Below are 16,954 nucleotides of genomic sequence, written 5' to 3' on the forward strand. Positions count from 1 at the left end.
CCCCACCTCCCACCCCCCACCCCCCACCCTGCCGACCCTTAGTCCCCTGCCCTTAGTCTTTTGATAAATAGCCAGGAATCTCTTCTTTAGGTATCTAATCCAAATCCTTTTTGCTCTTGCCTAGATCCCAATTAAAGGAAAAACATCCTGGGAAAGGCGTGGGCATGGATGAGGTAGGGTGGGGAGCGCGTGGCAGATGTCCAGGGCCCCCAGGAAAGCAGGTGGGCTGGCGCTGCAGCCACTCACCCTTCTGCTGGAGGGCCAGCTGGCGCTTGGTCTCAATGTCTTGCAGCGTGGCTGCCAGGCTGCGAGGAAGGCTGCTTGTGCCATTCTGGGCGAGTAGAGTGCTCTGCGGAGGGAAACGGAGCATTGGGACCCGAGGCTCACAAGGCACCTCCCCCTACCCTCAAGGCCCTCATGGAAGGCTGTGACCTCTCTCCAGTGTGGCTGTCTCCATCCCCCACCATCACCACCCTGCCACGCACACAGCCCTCCCACTGTCCTCAGACCTTTGGGGAGGGGCTACGGCCCAAGGTAGCCACGCTGAGCTGGGAGGAGGAGGAGGAAGAGCCAGAGGAAGAGGGGAGGGGGCCGCTGCGGGTCCGGGGCAAGGGGCTAGTGGCCTCACCATCCATCTTGGAGCGGTAAACCTGGAGGGAAGAGACACGGTCTGGTATCCCCGGCTCCCCCACTGGCCACCATCCCCATGGCATCTAGGCTGGCTGTGATCCAAGGTACTGCCCCAGCACCCGAGGCCTCTGTCTCTAGCTGACAACAGCACTGAGCCTCCTGGGCCAGCCCAATGCACAGATGTTATTGGCAGCTGCCAAGCCTCCTTTCCAGGCTGCTCCTCCTTGGGCCAATCCCTGGTCCAACCCTGCATCTTAGAAAGGACCTTGTAAATCAACCCATGTGAGGAGTTAACACCAACGGGCAGAGCTGTACAGGAGACTAACTGGAGGCCGGGGCTCCCTCTGGTCCCAGCTCTGCTGCTAAGGGGCTGTGACCTTGGGCCACGCACCTCCCCACTCTGGGCCTTGGCTTCCTTATCTGCAAAAGGAGGGGGTAGGGCTAGACTAAATAATCGCCAAGCTCCCTCACAGCACTGATGTTTGGTGAATGTGGTCTTTGGAGTCAAGAACCCTGGCCCTCAGTGTAGCCTCTGCTACTTCCTAGTTGTGTGACCTCGGAGAGATTACTTATCTTCTCCGGGGGGGGGCCCCAGTGTTTGATCTGTAAAACGAGAGTTATCGTTATCTACCTCAAAGGCCTGTGGTAGTGATTAAATGAATCAAAACATATAAAAATCTCAAACCAGCTGGGCACAAAATAGAAATGTCACACAAACTACTCCCAAAGGAAACACGGAATTTTAGAGCTGAGATCACAGTCTTAGAGATGCAATGTCTTCACTCAAAGAATGAATCTTGAATGGGGCGTTGGGGGATAGGGGGGTTCAGGCCCTCCAGCCGGTCAGTGGAGCAACACTTGGGGCAGAAGCCTGCCCGAATACTCTTCCCCCACCCCGAGGGCAGCAGCTTGCCGCAGGCTGGAGCACGGCCATGCCCCCAATGGCAACTAGGAGGAGTCTTGGGCATGTCCTCAGGGCTATCACTTCAGAGCCTTTGTCCCATTCTGTCCTGCCTCCAAGTGTCACCCCTGGGGAGACCAGGAGAACAAAATACTGGCAACTCTCCTAGGACACACAAGTTCCAGAGACAACAGGCTCAAGAGTGCATCAGGACAAGACCGAGTGAGAAGCTCTGGGGGTGAGGGCCACCGAGGACAGCATGAGGCACCGCCGCTCCCGAGCCTCCTTGCATTGGACAGCCAAGCGCGTCGAGCCTCGGACTCAGGAGGCTGGCCCTCCACACCCGGAGTGCCAGGATGGCTGCCCAAGAGGAGACCCTCACTCCCCTCTCAGGGTCCAGAGGCCCCTGTTGCCCCGGCTGGATTAACCCCCCACCACCTAAGGCAGCACTGTGGGGTTGATGGATCGGCAAGGAGGGGTTACCTGCAGCTGACGGGAAGCTTTGGCGGGCAGAGGCGGGGGGGAGGAACGAGGGGAGGCTGCAGCGGGGCCGGTCCCCAGCCCGGCCATCAGCTCCTGGTACCACTGCTCTAAGTCTACAGCGGGGAGCAGCAGCTTCTCCATCTGGAGGGGGCACGGGGAGGACGACAGGGGACAGGAGGGGAAGGATGGAGAGGAAAGGTCAAGGAGTGAGGGGAAAGGAAAGGGGAGGAAAAAGGAAGAAAAGGGCAAAGAAAGGGGAAGGTTGGAGGAAGGGTAAAGGAAGACCATTATCAGGGAAACAGACAGGAAGGGAAAACAGGAACGAAGGAAGGGAGAAAGGAGAGTGTAAAGAGAAGAAAACACAGTGAGAAAACAGTTGCCGCGAGCGTGCTAAGGGCAAAGAGAAACAGGGCACAACTCCCAGACCACAGACACGTGCTGCGCCAACCACGATGCCGGCCGGCCGGAGCACCGCCCCCCCGGCAGGCAGCGCTCCCCCCCCGGGGGCCGGCTGAGGGCTGAGACGCCACTGCGCACGGGCAAAGCACACACAGACAGAGCCACGCCACTAGTGGGCTGCGGGTGGCAGGAACACACAGACCACCAACCTGGGCTGAAGGCGGGATAGAAGCGAAGGAGGAGGAAGAGGGCAGCGCGGGAAGAAGGCAGGTGGTGGGAACCAGGTCCTGGGAGGCAGGGGCCCAGGGAGGCAGGCCTGGCGCAGGTGCTGCGGGCACAGGCGAGGTGCCCCACATGGCCTTTAGCTGCTCAAGCGTCAGGTACTTGGGGGAAGGCCAGACACAGGAGGGAATACAAGAGGTTAATGGGACGGGAACCCAAGAGATGGCCCTGCCCACGGGCAAGGGGAGGGTAAGAGGAGGACACACAGAGCAGAGTAGGCTTGTAGAGCCCGGGAAAGCCAGGGTCCTCTCCGCAGGATGCCCTCACGCTAGAGCAGAAGGCCTTCCCTCCTTGAGCCATCAGGAGCTGAAGGAAGATCCCGAAGCCCCAGGCAAGAGAGGGAACCACTCCCAAGCCCCCTGACGCCAGCTGCCCTTCTCCCTCACTGCTGAAGACAGACCCTGCTGCCCCCCCAACCCAGGCCTGAGGGGCAATCGAGGGCATCCATGAGGAGGCCCTTGGGCATAGGTGGGCTCACTCGGTGGCTGGTACCTCACTGTCAGGCAGGGGCTGGGCGAGCGCGCTGGGGGAGGTGGCAGAAGCATAGGGGTCCAAGCAGGAGCACAGCTGGAGAACCTCTGCCAGGCTCACATACTCCTAGGGTGCCCGGTGGGAGGGGGAAGGGTGGGCAGAGAACAGGTTAACAGGATTCAACCAGGTACCTGACATCCACACTCCATGCCAAAGGGCCATCACTCCATTCAATACAAAATCCACAGCAGGGGTGCGTGGGGAGCTCAGCTGCCCACTGTGGCCTCAGCTGGCTGCTGGGCAGTGGGGTGGGGGGCAGAAAAGGGCCGGCAGAACTGACTGTCTGAAGGCTCTTCTCAACCTTCACTCCTGAGGCTGCCTTGGCATCCGGGCCCTGCCACGGGCAGACCCTGAAAGCCCATTCCTGGGTTTGCCCTGGGCTAGGGGCAGGTGAAGGAGCCCGAGGAAGGTCTTCCAAGAGTCCACCAGGGACCAGGATCCACCTCCCAGAGAGCCTTTCTGTCTCCAACACCTTGGGCCTCCCCAATGAGGCACACACATGTATCACCGAGCGCCAGTCACAGCATTCCCATGGGTCCCCTCACACCCCATCTGCTGGAGCAGGAGCTGGAAGGAACAGGAACTGGAGGCACCACTAGGGCCTGAGCAACACAGGCCCTGAGAAAGAAGCCTTAGCAGGGAGTAGCTAAAAGCCCAGATAGAAAAACCAGCCCACTGCCCGAAGGTTAGGACTTGGAAAGATGCTCACACACCAGATTGTGGGTTGGGAAGACAGGGACTGTTGTATTCTCTGAGCAAATCCTTAGAATTCTGAGCTTATCTAGGTGCTGGGGACATGGTAGGCATCCAAAATGCATGCAGAATCAAAGTACAGGATCCTAAGCCTGCCCTATCCAGGGGAGCCCACCCTGACCTAGCTCCAGAGGGGGACCGTCCTCCAGGGGTCACAGAAAAGGAAAATGAGCTAGCAGGTCCAGTGTGTTGTGAGGACGGATGGATGACATGCAGAATATATGCAAATTTATATGCAAATTGATGCTCTGATTTTGCATGGACTGCCCAGGCACCTATGGAACAAACTCTGGCCAGACAAAGGATTACTGCCACGCGCCCTTCAGCTGGGCCATTGGGAGGAGCTGAGCACAGCTCAGCAAGCAGGCAGACAGGCAGAGTACAGCAGAGCAGGCAGTTAGCTGTGATTACCTCTTGTGCTTTGGGGCAGAGCTGAGTGGAAGCAGGTGGGGTTAAGGGACCAGAGGAGGCCCCAGCCTGAGAAGACCCTGGGAAGGGACCCAGAGCCGCCATCCCCAGCCCCACCTCTGAGGACTCGGAGGTGAGCAGTTCAGCCTACAGAGAGGGTACGTGTGAGGGGCCTCACACTCAGCCCAGCCACCCCACCCCAGGCCCAAATTGTTTACACAATGAGGCAGGAAACTTGGCACGTCCTGGTTGGACCTCACACACCAGGCATGCAGAGACTCGGGAAAGAAAGAGCCCCAATGCCCACTTCTGAGCCTGTAGCCTAGTTGTAGACAGAAGCCCAGGGAGCTCCAAGATCAGGACCCCTAGATCCTTATGCTGCCCCTTGAGCTGAGTCCACCCAGCCCTAGCCCTTACCAAACCTCTGAGCTGCCATCCTCCCCACCCATGCCTCCTGAATCCCCCAGATGTATTCAGTCACCCGAAATGGTAAGATCGGTGGGCTCCTGGGGCCCAGAAAGGCAGCTGAAAAGAAGCAGCCGGTAGCCATAGAGGATCCAATCCCAGACCTCAGAGCCATCCCTACTCAAATTTCTCCGGTTCAGGAAAATGCCCCCATATTCAACCTCAGCTGTTGGGGTGAAGGCCCCATGTGTTGCTCCAGAGCCTCCCAGGAGACCCCTTGGGCCTGAGGCTGGGGCCCAAACCAACCATGTTACCTCTTTGAGGGTCGACGTGGTCTTCGGGAAAGCCCTGCCCCCTGTGAGAGAGTGGTATCTTCTTTCCAACATAGCCAGTTTCTCCTTCTCCTGCAAGCCCAAAGCGGCAGAATCAGAAAGGAGTGGGAGTGGGGCAAGGGGCCCCAAGTAAAGGGGGATCCCACCTGGCTGGCCAGTCTCCACCCCAGCCCTTCTGCACTCACCTCCCACTCCCCCAGCCCCTCGCCAGCCCTCATCCCCCACCCAACCCGACTGGGGCTACCTTTTGCAGCAGCTGCAGGGAAGCACTCTTATCCCGGGCTAGGCGTTCTGACTCTTGCACAGCCTGGGACCGGATCTGCCCAGCCTGACTGTCCAGGACCGCCAGGCGCTCCTGGAGGAGATGGGGGTAGTGGGTCAGACCCTGGAGAGACAGGGCTGAGCCCAAGGTGAGGCTTGGCCGTCTCTGCTGCCCAGAGACCCTGGGCTTGGGTGAAGGGAATCAACTAGCCCTTCTGTTCGGCCTCGTCTCACCCAAGGAAAACGCAGGCTGCTGTGGTCGGCTCCCTCACCCCTCCCTCAACCAGTGACCCCATGCCACCAGGCACACCAGCCAGAACTCAAGTTCCCAAATCTCTCTCCCCGCCCGCCCCAGTCAACGTGTCCGGAATCCCAGAGATGCTGCAACGTTCTCCACCTGCCCCCGTGCTTCCATCCCACTGCCACCACCCCAACCCAGGCCCTCTGTTTCCTGGCCTGGACTTCTTCACCAGCCTCCTGCTTCCACTCTCTCAACTTTCTGATCCACCCCTACACTGCCACAGATAGCTTCCTAAAATGGACTTTGAGGTTTGTTTTCGTTTGCTTGCTTGTTTGAATTTTCTAATCTTTTTAGAATGTATATTACTTGAATAATTTTTTTTTAATCCACGAGTAAGGGTCATCAGTCCTCTTCTCAGCAACTCCTCATTATTCACAGGATAAAGCACAAATCCCTCAGCCAGCACTCAAGGGCTCCTGGAACTGGGCCTCCACCTTCCACCCTCCCTCCTACCCTGAGCCCTCGGCGGCGTGCACTCAGCTCGGCCCTATTGTAATGTCAGCGGTGCAGGTGTACACTCCCAGGCCTTTCTTATACGGTTCTCTTTGCCAGGAATGCTGCCCTGTCTTCTCCACCCATCAAGAGCTTATTTATCCTCCAAGACCAGACCCAATGCTATCTTCTCTCCAACATCTTCCTTGATTACCACTCAATTCCTTTGCTCCTCGCTCTGTGCTCAAATTATTCCATATCACCGTTTGCCTTGTATTGCTGTTACTTGTGAATATATGTCTCCATCACCACCACCCCGCCCAAGCTGTCCGATCCAAGGGCCGGGCCAGTTTCTTTTTTGTCTCCATATCCCCAGTAGGGCTTAGCGCAATGCCTGGCTCAACAATCATGTGCTAAAAGGAAATGAAAAGATAATAAGTGAGAGAGAAGGAGAGGGGCTCGGGAAAATGGGCTGGGTTTATCCAAGGAGGGCTTCCTGAAAGAGGAGGCCTTAAACTATCACCACTAAGAGCAAGACATAGGAGAGAAGGGAGGGAAGAAGGGAGCTGTACTAAATCTGGGGTCAGCCCAGGCAGACTGAAGCAGACCAGGTGGTAATCCTCACAACAAGATCTGCAATTTACTGAGAACCTGTCAGGACCCAAGAACTCTGCTAAATGCTTTGCACGTGTTACCTCACTTAACTCTCTTACGAGGCAGATGCCTTTATGCCCATTTCACTGATAGGCAGATGCATTTGTAAGGCAGAGCAGCTCAGGGAGAGAAGCAAGGGATCTGGACTCAGGGGGAAGTCCAGTGGCTCCCCACTTACCACCAAACTCAGGCTAGCCATCTAGCCCCTCTTTTTGACACCCCTCCCCAATCTCACTGCCCTCACCTCCCACCCACTCACTCCAGCCTGGCAAAGTGCACATGCACGCATATGTGTGCACGAACACTCAACTCTCAGCAACAGGTGTGTGGGCCGCCTGGCTCCTCCCCCCTCTCCTCACCCACACCTTCCTAACCCTTGCTTAACACAAGCCTCCTCCCAACTTTACATCCCTGCCCCAATACCCTGTCCTGGTCTGGCTGAGATCAGGAGGAGACATCAGAGCATCTGGAGCTCCAGAACCAGCCAGGATGCGATACCAAATCCCCTTGTTTTACGGCTCAGCTGAGCCAGGGCTGGGCCAAGGCTGGAACCCAGGTGATGCCTTTCTAGTACCCCTGGCAGGCTCTAATATCCAGATCTCTGGTCTTTGTATGTGTCCCAGCACTTCCATCAGAGAGCTCTACAAGGGCAGGAGCAAGTCTCCTCTTCAGCCCCCTCCTCCATCTCCGTTTCTCCCTTCCCTGCCCAGCCAGGGCCCAGCTCTGAATGTGAGCCCAATCCACTTTCCACTGGAGGACTGGGGGGAGTCAGAGCTTAATAACAATAGTTATTGTTCACTGAGTGCTTACTATGATCATGTCCTATGCTGTCTTCACACACATCATCTCCTTTATCGCTCACAACAGCCTGTTATTGTTCTTGTTTTACAGATGAGGAAACCGAGGCTCAGCAAGGTGAAGTCAAGCCGGCACTGCGGGCCTCGCGTCAGGGATGGGGGCCAGGGGGGCGCACCTTCCTCTTGGCGATGCTCCGGAGCAGCTCGGCCTTGCTCCGGAGCAGCCCTTGGCCAGCCAGCTCGCGCTCCTCCTCCACGCGGCTCTCCCGCTCCAGCTGCTGGAACTCCAAGTCTTCAAAGAGCTTTGTCTCAGTCTCCAGGGCTTCTGCCTCCTTGAACGACAGTGACAAAGGGGATCGGGTGGTGCTCACGATACCACTCTGCGCCTGGAAGGCCAGTTCACAGAGGTGAGACTTCTGGGGGCTGGACCCGGGGAAACGGAGGAAGGGACCTGCCCCCACCCCGCCCCCTTTCCTCCGCTCGGCTCTGCCCCTTTGCCGGGCAGCGCTGCCTGCAGTAGCAGAAAGGAGAAAACCTCCACCCCCCCACCCCAATCCTTCCCTGTCCCTTCCAAGCCACAACACGGACCCTGTCGTCCGGCAGGTACTGCAGGGCCCAGGCGGTCCCGGCCCACCGCTCCTCTCTTCCGGGCGGGCGGCCCTCGGGGGCGGGGAGGGGGCGGGGGCTGGTGAAACTGACCCTTCTCAGCTGCTCCTGTAACTGTTCCCGCACTGACTCGGGGCAGTTATCGAGCTGCGTCTGGAGCTCGGCGTAGAGCGCCTGGCGGGCCTCCAGGTGCCTCCGTCCCGCGGCCAGCTCCGCCCTCTCCTGGTCGCCGGAGGGGGAGGGGGCGGGCACAGGGGAGAAACAGAACACACACTCCTCAACTCCGGCCCGGGGCAGCGGCGGCGCGGGGCGGGGCGCAGGGAAGGGGGGTGGGGTGCGGGGAAAAGAGAAAGAAGGCGGGGAATGAAAGGAGTTTAACCAGGAGAGGAGAGAGCAAACAGGAGAAAGGGAAATAAGGAGGAAGAGGTGCAGAGTGGGAAAGGCAAAGAGCTGGGGTGTGAGACAGGACTGGAGGTGCAGGCGATGGTGTCACAGGCAGGGGTGTGGGTCCCAGGCAGAAATGTTGGTCTCTTGGAGTCCCTTGAACTAGAAAGGTTTGGGCAAGTCCTAGGAAGAGGCCCTGTTTTCTCTCCAAACCAGTCAAAGACAAAGCTGGTTCCACATCACAAACACGGAGCCTCTAGCTGCTGTTCCTCCCCCTCTTCCGCTTCCCAGAGACCAAAATTTAACCCTGGGAAAAGGGTAGAGTTGGTGGGGATTAAATCCAGGGGTTGGGTGTGAATTGGGAGCCGAGGATGTTAAAGCTACAGCAGTGCAGTGGAGGGGACCCCAACCCAAACCCCTTGGCCTCCCCACCTCCTGCCCAGGGTGGGGGTGGGGTGCTGGCACTGCAGGCTGAACTTCAGTAGGATGAGGGTTGCAATTAGTTAGGCCCGTTGCCATGGTAATAGGAGCCCCAGGAGTGGGTACAGAGAGGAGGTGGATGGCTCTGTCTGGGGCAAGATGACACCTCTGAGGGTGGGAAGGGGGGATGCAGGGAGGAGCTGGTGAGTCACCCCTCCGAAGGACAGGCAGAGGAGAAACTGTGATTACTGATTCCAAAGCCAGAATGGGGCCATGGGCTGGGCGCTGGGGAGGGAAGCTGAGGGAACCTTCCCCACTGCCACCACCACCGTGGCCACCACCATCACCACCTCCACCTCAAATAACTGGGCCCAGAGAGAAGGCAAATTCCATGCCTCCAGGCAATGCCAGGTCAATGAGAAATGAGGTTAGACAGGTTCCTGCTGAAATGCTGAGCTTCACCCTGGAGTCCCTGTGCTGAACCCTGCCTCTGTCCCCCCTCCACCCCACGCCCCCATCCTCCTCCAGGCCTGATCAGGCCAGTTTCTGAGGTCCAAGCACTTCCCCATGCTTGGACTCAGCCTTTGCAATACCCTATGTTCTGAATGGATCAGGGGTGGGAGTGGGGAGAGACCTACCCCTTCCCACCCTCTGGTTGGAGTATCTGAAATTGGGAAGCCCCAGAGGAAAGCTAGGAAGGGTAGCCACTGTGTGGCAGAGAGCCCCTGTCCGTGCCCTCCCCAGGCCATGCCACCACCACTGGACCTCCTCATCCCTCCACTCAGGAGGGAAGACAGGTGACGGCTGGAGGACAGCCCGCCTCTCCTCTGTGCAGGAAACTGCAAACAGTCTGTGGAGGCCGCACCCTGGCTTTTCCAAATGAGAGGAGCTCTTTGGACTGAGAGGCTCCTCAGCCAAGCATTTCCCCCAATTTTGTACCCCTCCTGCCAATGCCCCACTGAGTAAAGTGGAGCTGTGCCCCCTGCCCATTCCTTTCTGATCAAAACCCTGGGGTCCCACACCAAGAACGGAAGGAGGCAACATTAGAGGGGAGGGGCCAAGGGCACAGGGGTGCCCGTGGAGTTAGTGCAAAAGCAGGCACGGCTCAGCCCTGCCTGGGTGGCACTGGCAGTTAGGGACATGCAGAGAGCCCAGGACAGTGATTAGAGGGGGCGTTAGTGCAGGCCTGGTTGGTAAGCATGGAGTTAATTTGGCACAGAATTTGGGAGTGTGGTTTTGGGGTCCAGAGCCAAAGCTCCAAAAAACAGGGTGGGAGGGTCAAAGAATTGTTAAGAGCTTCAAAACTGAGGGGCAGGAGGAAGACACTCTCAAAAAATCCAGAAGGAGAACTAATTCTTGGAAAAATACTGTCAAGTCCAGAAATAGGTGGCCCCTCTCCACTTCGGAGCTTTTGGCACGTTGTTGGACATCTTGGGCGTGGCTGACACGGCCCCTGTGGGATGGAGCGGCCCCAGCAGGCTGGCACGAAATCTGAAAGGGCCAGGGGCAGGAGCTGGGACCATCTGGGATGGGAGGCTGCAGATCCTGAAGGCTCAAGGGAAACAGAGACCTGAGGGCCATCTCCCAAAGACCACATCCTGAGCACCGGAGCCACGCTTGGAGGCGGATGTCCTCCAGATGCAGACACCCGGACCTGAATCACTCCCCAGCACCAGTGCCTTGGGCCGTGCTCACCGCCCAAGAAGGGGCTTCGGCACTTCCTAGAAGGGGCACGAAGGGCCTAGAATGGCAGGCACCCAGGCACCCAGATGTAGAACAGAGACCCAGGCAGAGGAGACCCCAGACACCAGCCCAGACCCTGGCAGCGCCCTCCAAGCTGGTACTTTCCACGGAGAATAAGGCCCCCTGCCCCTGGAGAGGCCCAGAGACCAGCCGGGCTGCAGGATGAACAATGAGGTAAGAGGTTAGGGGCCCCAGAAAAGGCATCTCTCCTCTTCTCCCAGGCCACAGGCGCCCGGCACTGAGCCAGGCCTGGGGTGGGTTACCTTGTCCCTCTCCTTTTGGATGCCCGTCTCCAAGGTCACCAGCTTCTCCTGCAGCTGGTCCAGCGCCTTCTGCTCCTTCTGCAGCAGCGCGCGCTCTGCTTCCCTCTCCCCCTGCAGCAGTGCCCGCTCCATTTCAGCCTGGAGGCAACAGCAGGGTCCACGTCAAGGCCACTCAAGGCAGCTGGACTCGGGCCACTCTGGGGCCATCACTGTGCCCGGGGAGAAGCCCAGCCAGGGCCCTCGCTCTCACCTCTCGGGCCGACTCCTGCAGCTGCTGCTCCAGCTCCTTCACCCGGACTTTCAGCTGCCCCACTCGCCCCAGCACCTGAGCCCGCTCCTCTTCCAGGGCCAGCACCTCTCCCTGGAGCTTGGCACTAGGTGCATCTTCGTGCTGGAGGGGAGGGGAGCCATCAGCTAGGGAAGCCTCTAGAGCCTTCCAGGATGAGACTAAGGAAATGGATCTCCATTTCTCAGGGTGCTCGGAAGGGGCAGCTGGACTGAGATAGGAGGAAGCTCCCCTCCCCGCACAGGGAGCAATACAGCTTGGCTAAAAGTAATAGACTCACCACCGGGTGCCAGGCCTGGGTGGGGCTCCGAGGAAAGCCAGGTCATAAAGCATATTTATAGCTTGGGAAACTCATCAACACCTCCCCCTCTTCCTTGCCTCCTCTTTTTTTTTTTTTGGCCCCGCTACTGGATACGCGGGACCTTAGTTCCCGGAGCAGAGATCGTGGAACCCACACGCCCTGCGCGGAGTCTTAACCAGTGGACTGCCAGGGGAGTCCCGCCTCCTCATTTCTACACCCTGATGTCGTCCCAAACTTCATATACTTCCCCCTCGCTGGGCCTTGGCATCCACCACACACGCATGCCTCCTCGGCCTGCGGCAGGCCACCCCGTGTCCCACCTCCTGCTGGGTCCCACCTCCTGCTGGGCCCCACCTCCTGCTGGGCCCCACCTCCTGCTGGGTCCCACCTCCTGCTGGGTGCTCTCCGTGCTACTGCACTCCTCTTTGAGATTCTCCTCATCCGAGCGCTCCACAGTCTCCCACAGGCGTTGGGTGGCACCTCCAGGCTCCTCGTTGCTCCGCGCAGAGGCCCCAGTGCCCCCCGCAAGGCCTCGTGAGGGCCTCCGGCCGGCCAGAGCCAAGGCTGCGGCGGCCTCCCCGATGCTGGGCAGCTCCCCGGCCTCAGGTCCCCCGTCGGCCCGGCTGTACTCGGCGCATAAGTTCAGGATGGTCTCCAGGCGCTGGCGTTCCTGGGGAGGGTGGACAGAGCAGGGCGTAAGGGGAGGAGGCCGGGTCCCAGGAGGGCTAGAGCCAGGCATGGTGTCCCGTCAGGAGAGAGGACTAGGACACTAGGGGCTCGGGGTCAGAATCAAGTCAGGAGAGCCCAGAGCCCAAGGTCTGGGGAGGCAGAGGGAAGGAGGGTGGGTGCCCCAGAGGCGGGCAGGAGGAACCGGGCTGTCGTGCCACCTGCCCACGCGGCCAGCCCCTCCCGTCTTCCTGTTTCCTCTCCCTTCTCATTCTGTCCCAGGGTGGGCTTCCTCGTGAACACACAGGGACACACCCAGATGCACCCAGAAACACATGCTGGTAGGCAGAGTAAAGAACACAATGAGACACAGATAAACACGCAGGTGTTCATGCTGACACGGATACACGTAGATCCAAAGACACCTGGGCCCACAGAGACACCGCCACATATCAGTACCGACACACAAGGACACAACATGTACCCCGGGCCTGTATTAACAGGCAGCTACACACAAACACACCAGTCCTGACATGCACAAATGCACACTGGCACACACACGGATAAACACAGTCTAGCACACAGACCGACACAGGCAGGGCCGGAACACAGGCCCAGGGGCCCACAGGGACCTGACACAGGTTTACACAAAGATGTGCTTAGCGTGTATACACCCTGCCCGAGAGGCCTGGGCCACAGCCCTCCTCATGCCCATCTCAGCTCCAGTCACCCTCTGGCAGCCCCTGGCTCCTTCCCAGCAGGCCGCGCAGCTGCCAGCACTTGAACGCCTGGGCCCAGGTGTCAGTGCTCCGTGGCCCGGCTGCTGCATCCGCCCCCTCCCCACACAGCCCACCCAGATACCTCCCAGGGGCCTAAGAAGGTGAAGGAGGGATAGTACTCCAGACTTGGGGCTTCCCCCAGACTCTCTCTGGGGTCCCTCAACCTCTGGTGTCTCTCACCAGTTTGGCCAGGACCCCCCAGACACTTACCCAGCTTCCCTCCTGCTGCTTACCCAGTTCCATAGCAAGAAAACCAGGAACAGAGTCTCAGCACCCAGGAGGCTGGGCCAGTGCCTCCGCCCCTGCCCCAGGACCAAGATAAGCAGCACTGTGGAGGTGGGAGGGGCAGGGCAGGCAGCCTCCAAGATTTAAAGTGGCAGGTGGGGCAGGTAAGGGCTGGGGAGGCACGTGCGGCGGGGCAGGGGAGGGGGCGGGAAGGCTGAATGGGGTTGAGGGAGGCTGGCCCCACCACTCTGCCTGTGCCAGGTTCACTGCCCCCTCTCCAGGATGAGACCCTGGCGGGGGGCAAGCACTCTTGTCTAGGCCAGGCAAAAACAGAAGATATAATAACTTAGAAGACTGGGGGTCCTGCCTCATCCCTCCCGGACCCAACACAGACACAAGGTCCCACACCCTCACCTCACCCAAAGCTGTCCCAACCTCTTCTGAAAGGACTCCAGGCAAACCTCCTCAGTTCTGATTCTCCTCCTCAAACCAATCCCAGTGTCCCTGGGCCCCCAGGAACCCCGTTCTTCTGCTCGCAAGGGAAAGAGGGCAGAATCTATTTTCCTGTGCACATGCTACAGCGTGGACACACCAGCCAGCGCCCCTCAAGCTCCCTGCTCTATCTGGGGAATCCCAGCCCCCACCCAGCTCAGATGCCATCTCCAGGACAGCTGCCCAGAACCACACCCAGCCCCCAAAGGCACCCACACGTGTGCGCATGCACACACACACACACACACCAGCACACATAATTACTATCACACAGACTGACCTGGATCAGCCAGGGGCTGCCCATCCTGTTCTCTTCTTCTCCCCCTGCCACCCCCATTTCCAGACAATCCAGCATGGGCCAGGATGAGGAGCTCCCACCCATTTATAGAGGCCAAAGAGAAGCAAGAAAGAAGGACCAGAGGCTTTTCTAAAGAATAAGCCTTGGAGAGACAGGAGACGTGGGTTCCAATTCCAGCTCTGCCAGAACTTGCTGTGTGACCTTGCACAAACCCATTCCCCTCTCTGGGCTTCAGCCTTCTAATCACTAAGACCTGCTTCTCAAACTGAGACGTACAAAGCTTCATCATAAATGTGGTATGTTTTCCTAGAGCTTCATTGTGTTCAGGTACATAATGTGAAACTTCTTTTATACATGAAAACAAACACTGTGTTATGGAATAAATGCAAAGTGAGCATGAATTTGAAATAAGGCCTTAGAGACTTCAAAGAAAGTTCTTGTCCAGGGCACCAGAGCCTTGAGATACTGGTCACTATGGTGTATCCCGGAAGTGGAGAAGCTTGGGAAGCCCAGGCCCTGTCCACGGGCCCCTCGCTCCCTGCCAGCTGGCCCGCCCACACCCTGGCAGAGCCCCTGTCATGGATGCCAGCAGCCTCCCTGGCATCCGCTCACCAGCCTCTCCATCTCCTGCTCCCGAAGCCGCTCTTGGCGCTGCCGCCGGTGGTACTCCAGGAGGTCATCCTCGTTGTCACTGATCTCTGTGATGCTATTTTTCCGCTCCCGAGTGACAGGCACCCGCAAGTCCCCGCTGGAGAGCTTCCTCTGGGCACGGGGGCTCTGGTGGGGTGAAGCCCCAGTCAACGAGCCCAGACTATAAGCCGGGCTCAGCCTGCCACTGAAGCTGCCCTTGCGGGGTGCCAGGGACTCCCCTAGTGTGGGTGAGGGGCTCCGTGTCCTACGGCCCCGCGCCCCCAGCGTCACGGAGAAGTCCTCTGGTGAAGCCCCATGGGCTGCCCAGCGCCGGGGTCGGGGACTCTCTGCCACTTCCCTGGTTAGTTTGGGATCGGGGGTGGTCCGCGCGGGCATGGGGGAGAGAGCCCTTCGGGACAGAGATGGGCTCAAGGGAGGCAGTTCTCTCATACTGTCCAGGCCCCGCCGGCCTAGGCGGGGGCTCTCGGGAGGTTGCAGGGTGCGGGTAGCGGACCCATCGGAAAATGTTCGGCCCACCAGCTGGCGTGAGGGGCTGGTTGTCAACACCCGCTCAGTGCCCGGCAGCTCCCGGAAAGGGCTGGGAGGGCGGTCCTGGAGCGTGCCAATCTTGTTTCGAGGAGCAGGGACTGGTGGCTGGAACTTGGGGCTGCCAGGAATGCTGGTGGGTTGGCCACGGGCACCGGAAGCCTGGTATTCACTCAGGCCAATCGCCACCAGGGGCAACTGCCCCCCCACCCGGGGGCTCTCGGCGGCTCTGCAGGCCACTGCCAAGACAGTGGCTGCAGGGCTGTCTGTCCGCAGACCTCGGAGGCCAGGGCTGGGCGGCCTCTCGTGACCCCCCTTCCTGCCCAGCCGGGGGCTCTCAGAGGGGCGAGCACCACTGGGTCGGGACTGTGAGGGCTGCAGGGCTAAATGGTAGCTAGAGGACCGGGCAGGCACCAGGGGGGGCATGGAAGGGGCTGGTTCCTGCCCACTGGGGGAGTGGCTGGCACAGCTTCCACTGCTGGCTGGTGAGGAGAGCGGAGAGAAGGCTGGAGAGGTGTTCTCATAGCTGGAGCCCACGGACATGGCACCGGGGCTGGTCGGGGGGGACAGCAGGTAGCGGCCACCATTGGCCATCGGTGACAGTGGGGAAGTGGCGGCAGGCTTCTTGCCAGCAGCTCCAGGCTCCTCGAGCACCAGTGAGTCCATGATCTCCTGCAGGTCCTTCTCAATAGAGCTCACCAGGGAACTGTGGCTGCCACAGGCTGAGGGTCCCTGGGTTGCAGGCTGTGGGGTGTGGTTCCCGTTCACCAAGCTTTGTGATTCTGCTGAAGGAAAACGCAAAGAGGCCTCAGGACCTGGTCTGCATCTCCTAGGCCCTAGGGAGCTGCATATGCACAAGAGCGAGCACTCCCATGTCCTGCCAGCAGAACAGGGCTGGAAAGGCTCTGGAGAAGCAGCCAGGAGATCTGGGTCCCAGCGCCAGCTCCGCCACTAACCTGCTGTGCAACTTCCCCAAGTCACTTGCCCTTGGTTTTGCCGTCTGTGAAGGAAGAGGGCTCTCCTGGCTCTGACATTTTATGACTTAGGACAGAGTCAGCAACACGGCCAGGCACTCACCCTAAGACTAGGTTCCTCCCTGCCTTGGTTTCCTCAACCTCCTCAAGCTCCACTTCAGGAAGGGCAGGTGGACCTTCTGCAAAGGGCATGGGGGCACGCTGGGGAGCGGGCCAGAAGTTCCGGGGAGGACGTGGTCCCAGTCCAATAGGACATAAGGGCCTCCCAACACAGCAGCCGAGACCCAGGAAAACACACACACAAATCCTCCAGGGCTGGGCGAGGGCTGTGTGCAGCACCACTTTCTCCAGTCAGAGGCAAGGGAGGGGCCTGGCCCTAAAGGCCAGTTCCTGGAAGCCAGGCTGGGCAGCAACTAGGTGCAGCTCAGTGCCTCCAATTAGCCCGTTAAGCCATGCCAGCAAGAGTCTGCCTTTGCCCTGCCCCAGCCCTTGTCAACCAACCAGGAGTCTCTGAAACCACTGCCCCAAACAGCTGAGGGAGTGGCATGACAAGGCCAGGGTGGGAGCAGGGTAAAGCTACCCAGGGAGTGGACTGGGAACCCAAGCTTCTGAGCCTCCAAGGGCCTAGAAAGGAGAAGAAAAAGGCTTTGCAAGACTGAGTCTGGATCCAAAATTATGGGGACTGTGTGGGACCAAAGGCAGAGGGGTTGCCGTGGATACTGGTGATCCCAGGGACCACCCATCTTTCCTCAGATCCCCAAATGATCCATTG

The 16,954-nt window shown here is 59.2% G+C and overlaps 1 protein-coding gene across 12 annotated transcripts in view; it reads right to left on the reverse strand.

Annotated features, from left to right (window-relative positions):
* PHLDB1 (pleckstrin homology like domain family B member 1) overlaps positions 1 to 16,954 on the reverse strand; it is a 46,310-nt gene that overhangs the window by 12,800 nt on the left and 16,556 nt on the right. For 8 of the 12 annotated variants that reach the window (XM_029207786.1, XM_029207789.1, XM_029207794.1 and 5 more), the window contains 10 exons: positions 14,645 to 15,993; positions 11,961 to 12,242; positions 11,236 to 11,376; positions 10,986 to 11,123; positions 8,269 to 8,397; positions 7,746 to 7,901; positions 5,369 to 5,479; positions 5,107 to 5,196; positions 510 to 650; positions 247 to 349 (listed from right to left, as the gene is read on the reverse strand). In XM_029207786.1, the coding sequence (XP_029063619.1) occupies positions 247 to 349; positions 510 to 650; positions 5,107 to 5,196; positions 5,369 to 5,479; positions 7,746 to 7,901; positions 8,269 to 8,397; positions 10,986 to 11,123; positions 11,236 to 11,376; positions 11,961 to 12,242; positions 14,645 to 15,993 (2,640 nt within the window). The remainder of the gene's footprint in view (positions 1 to 246; positions 350 to 509; positions 651 to 5,106; positions 5,197 to 5,368; positions 5,480 to 7,745; positions 7,902 to 8,268; positions 8,398 to 10,985; positions 11,124 to 11,235; positions 11,377 to 11,960; positions 12,243 to 14,644; positions 15,994 to 16,954) is intronic. The other 4 variants (XM_029207791.1, XM_029207793.1, XM_029207787.1 and 1 more) reach the window with 3 other exon arrangements.

The sequence above is a fragment of the Monodon monoceros genome, unplaced genomic scaffold, assembly GCF_005190385.1.
Source record: "Monodon monoceros isolate NGI ecotype Baffin Bay Population unplaced genomic scaffold, NGI_Narwhal_1 Super_Scaffold_7, whole genome shotgun sequence".
Classification (NCBI taxonomy): domain Eukaryota; kingdom Metazoa; phylum Chordata; class Mammalia; order Artiodactyla; family Monodontidae; genus Monodon; species Monodon monoceros.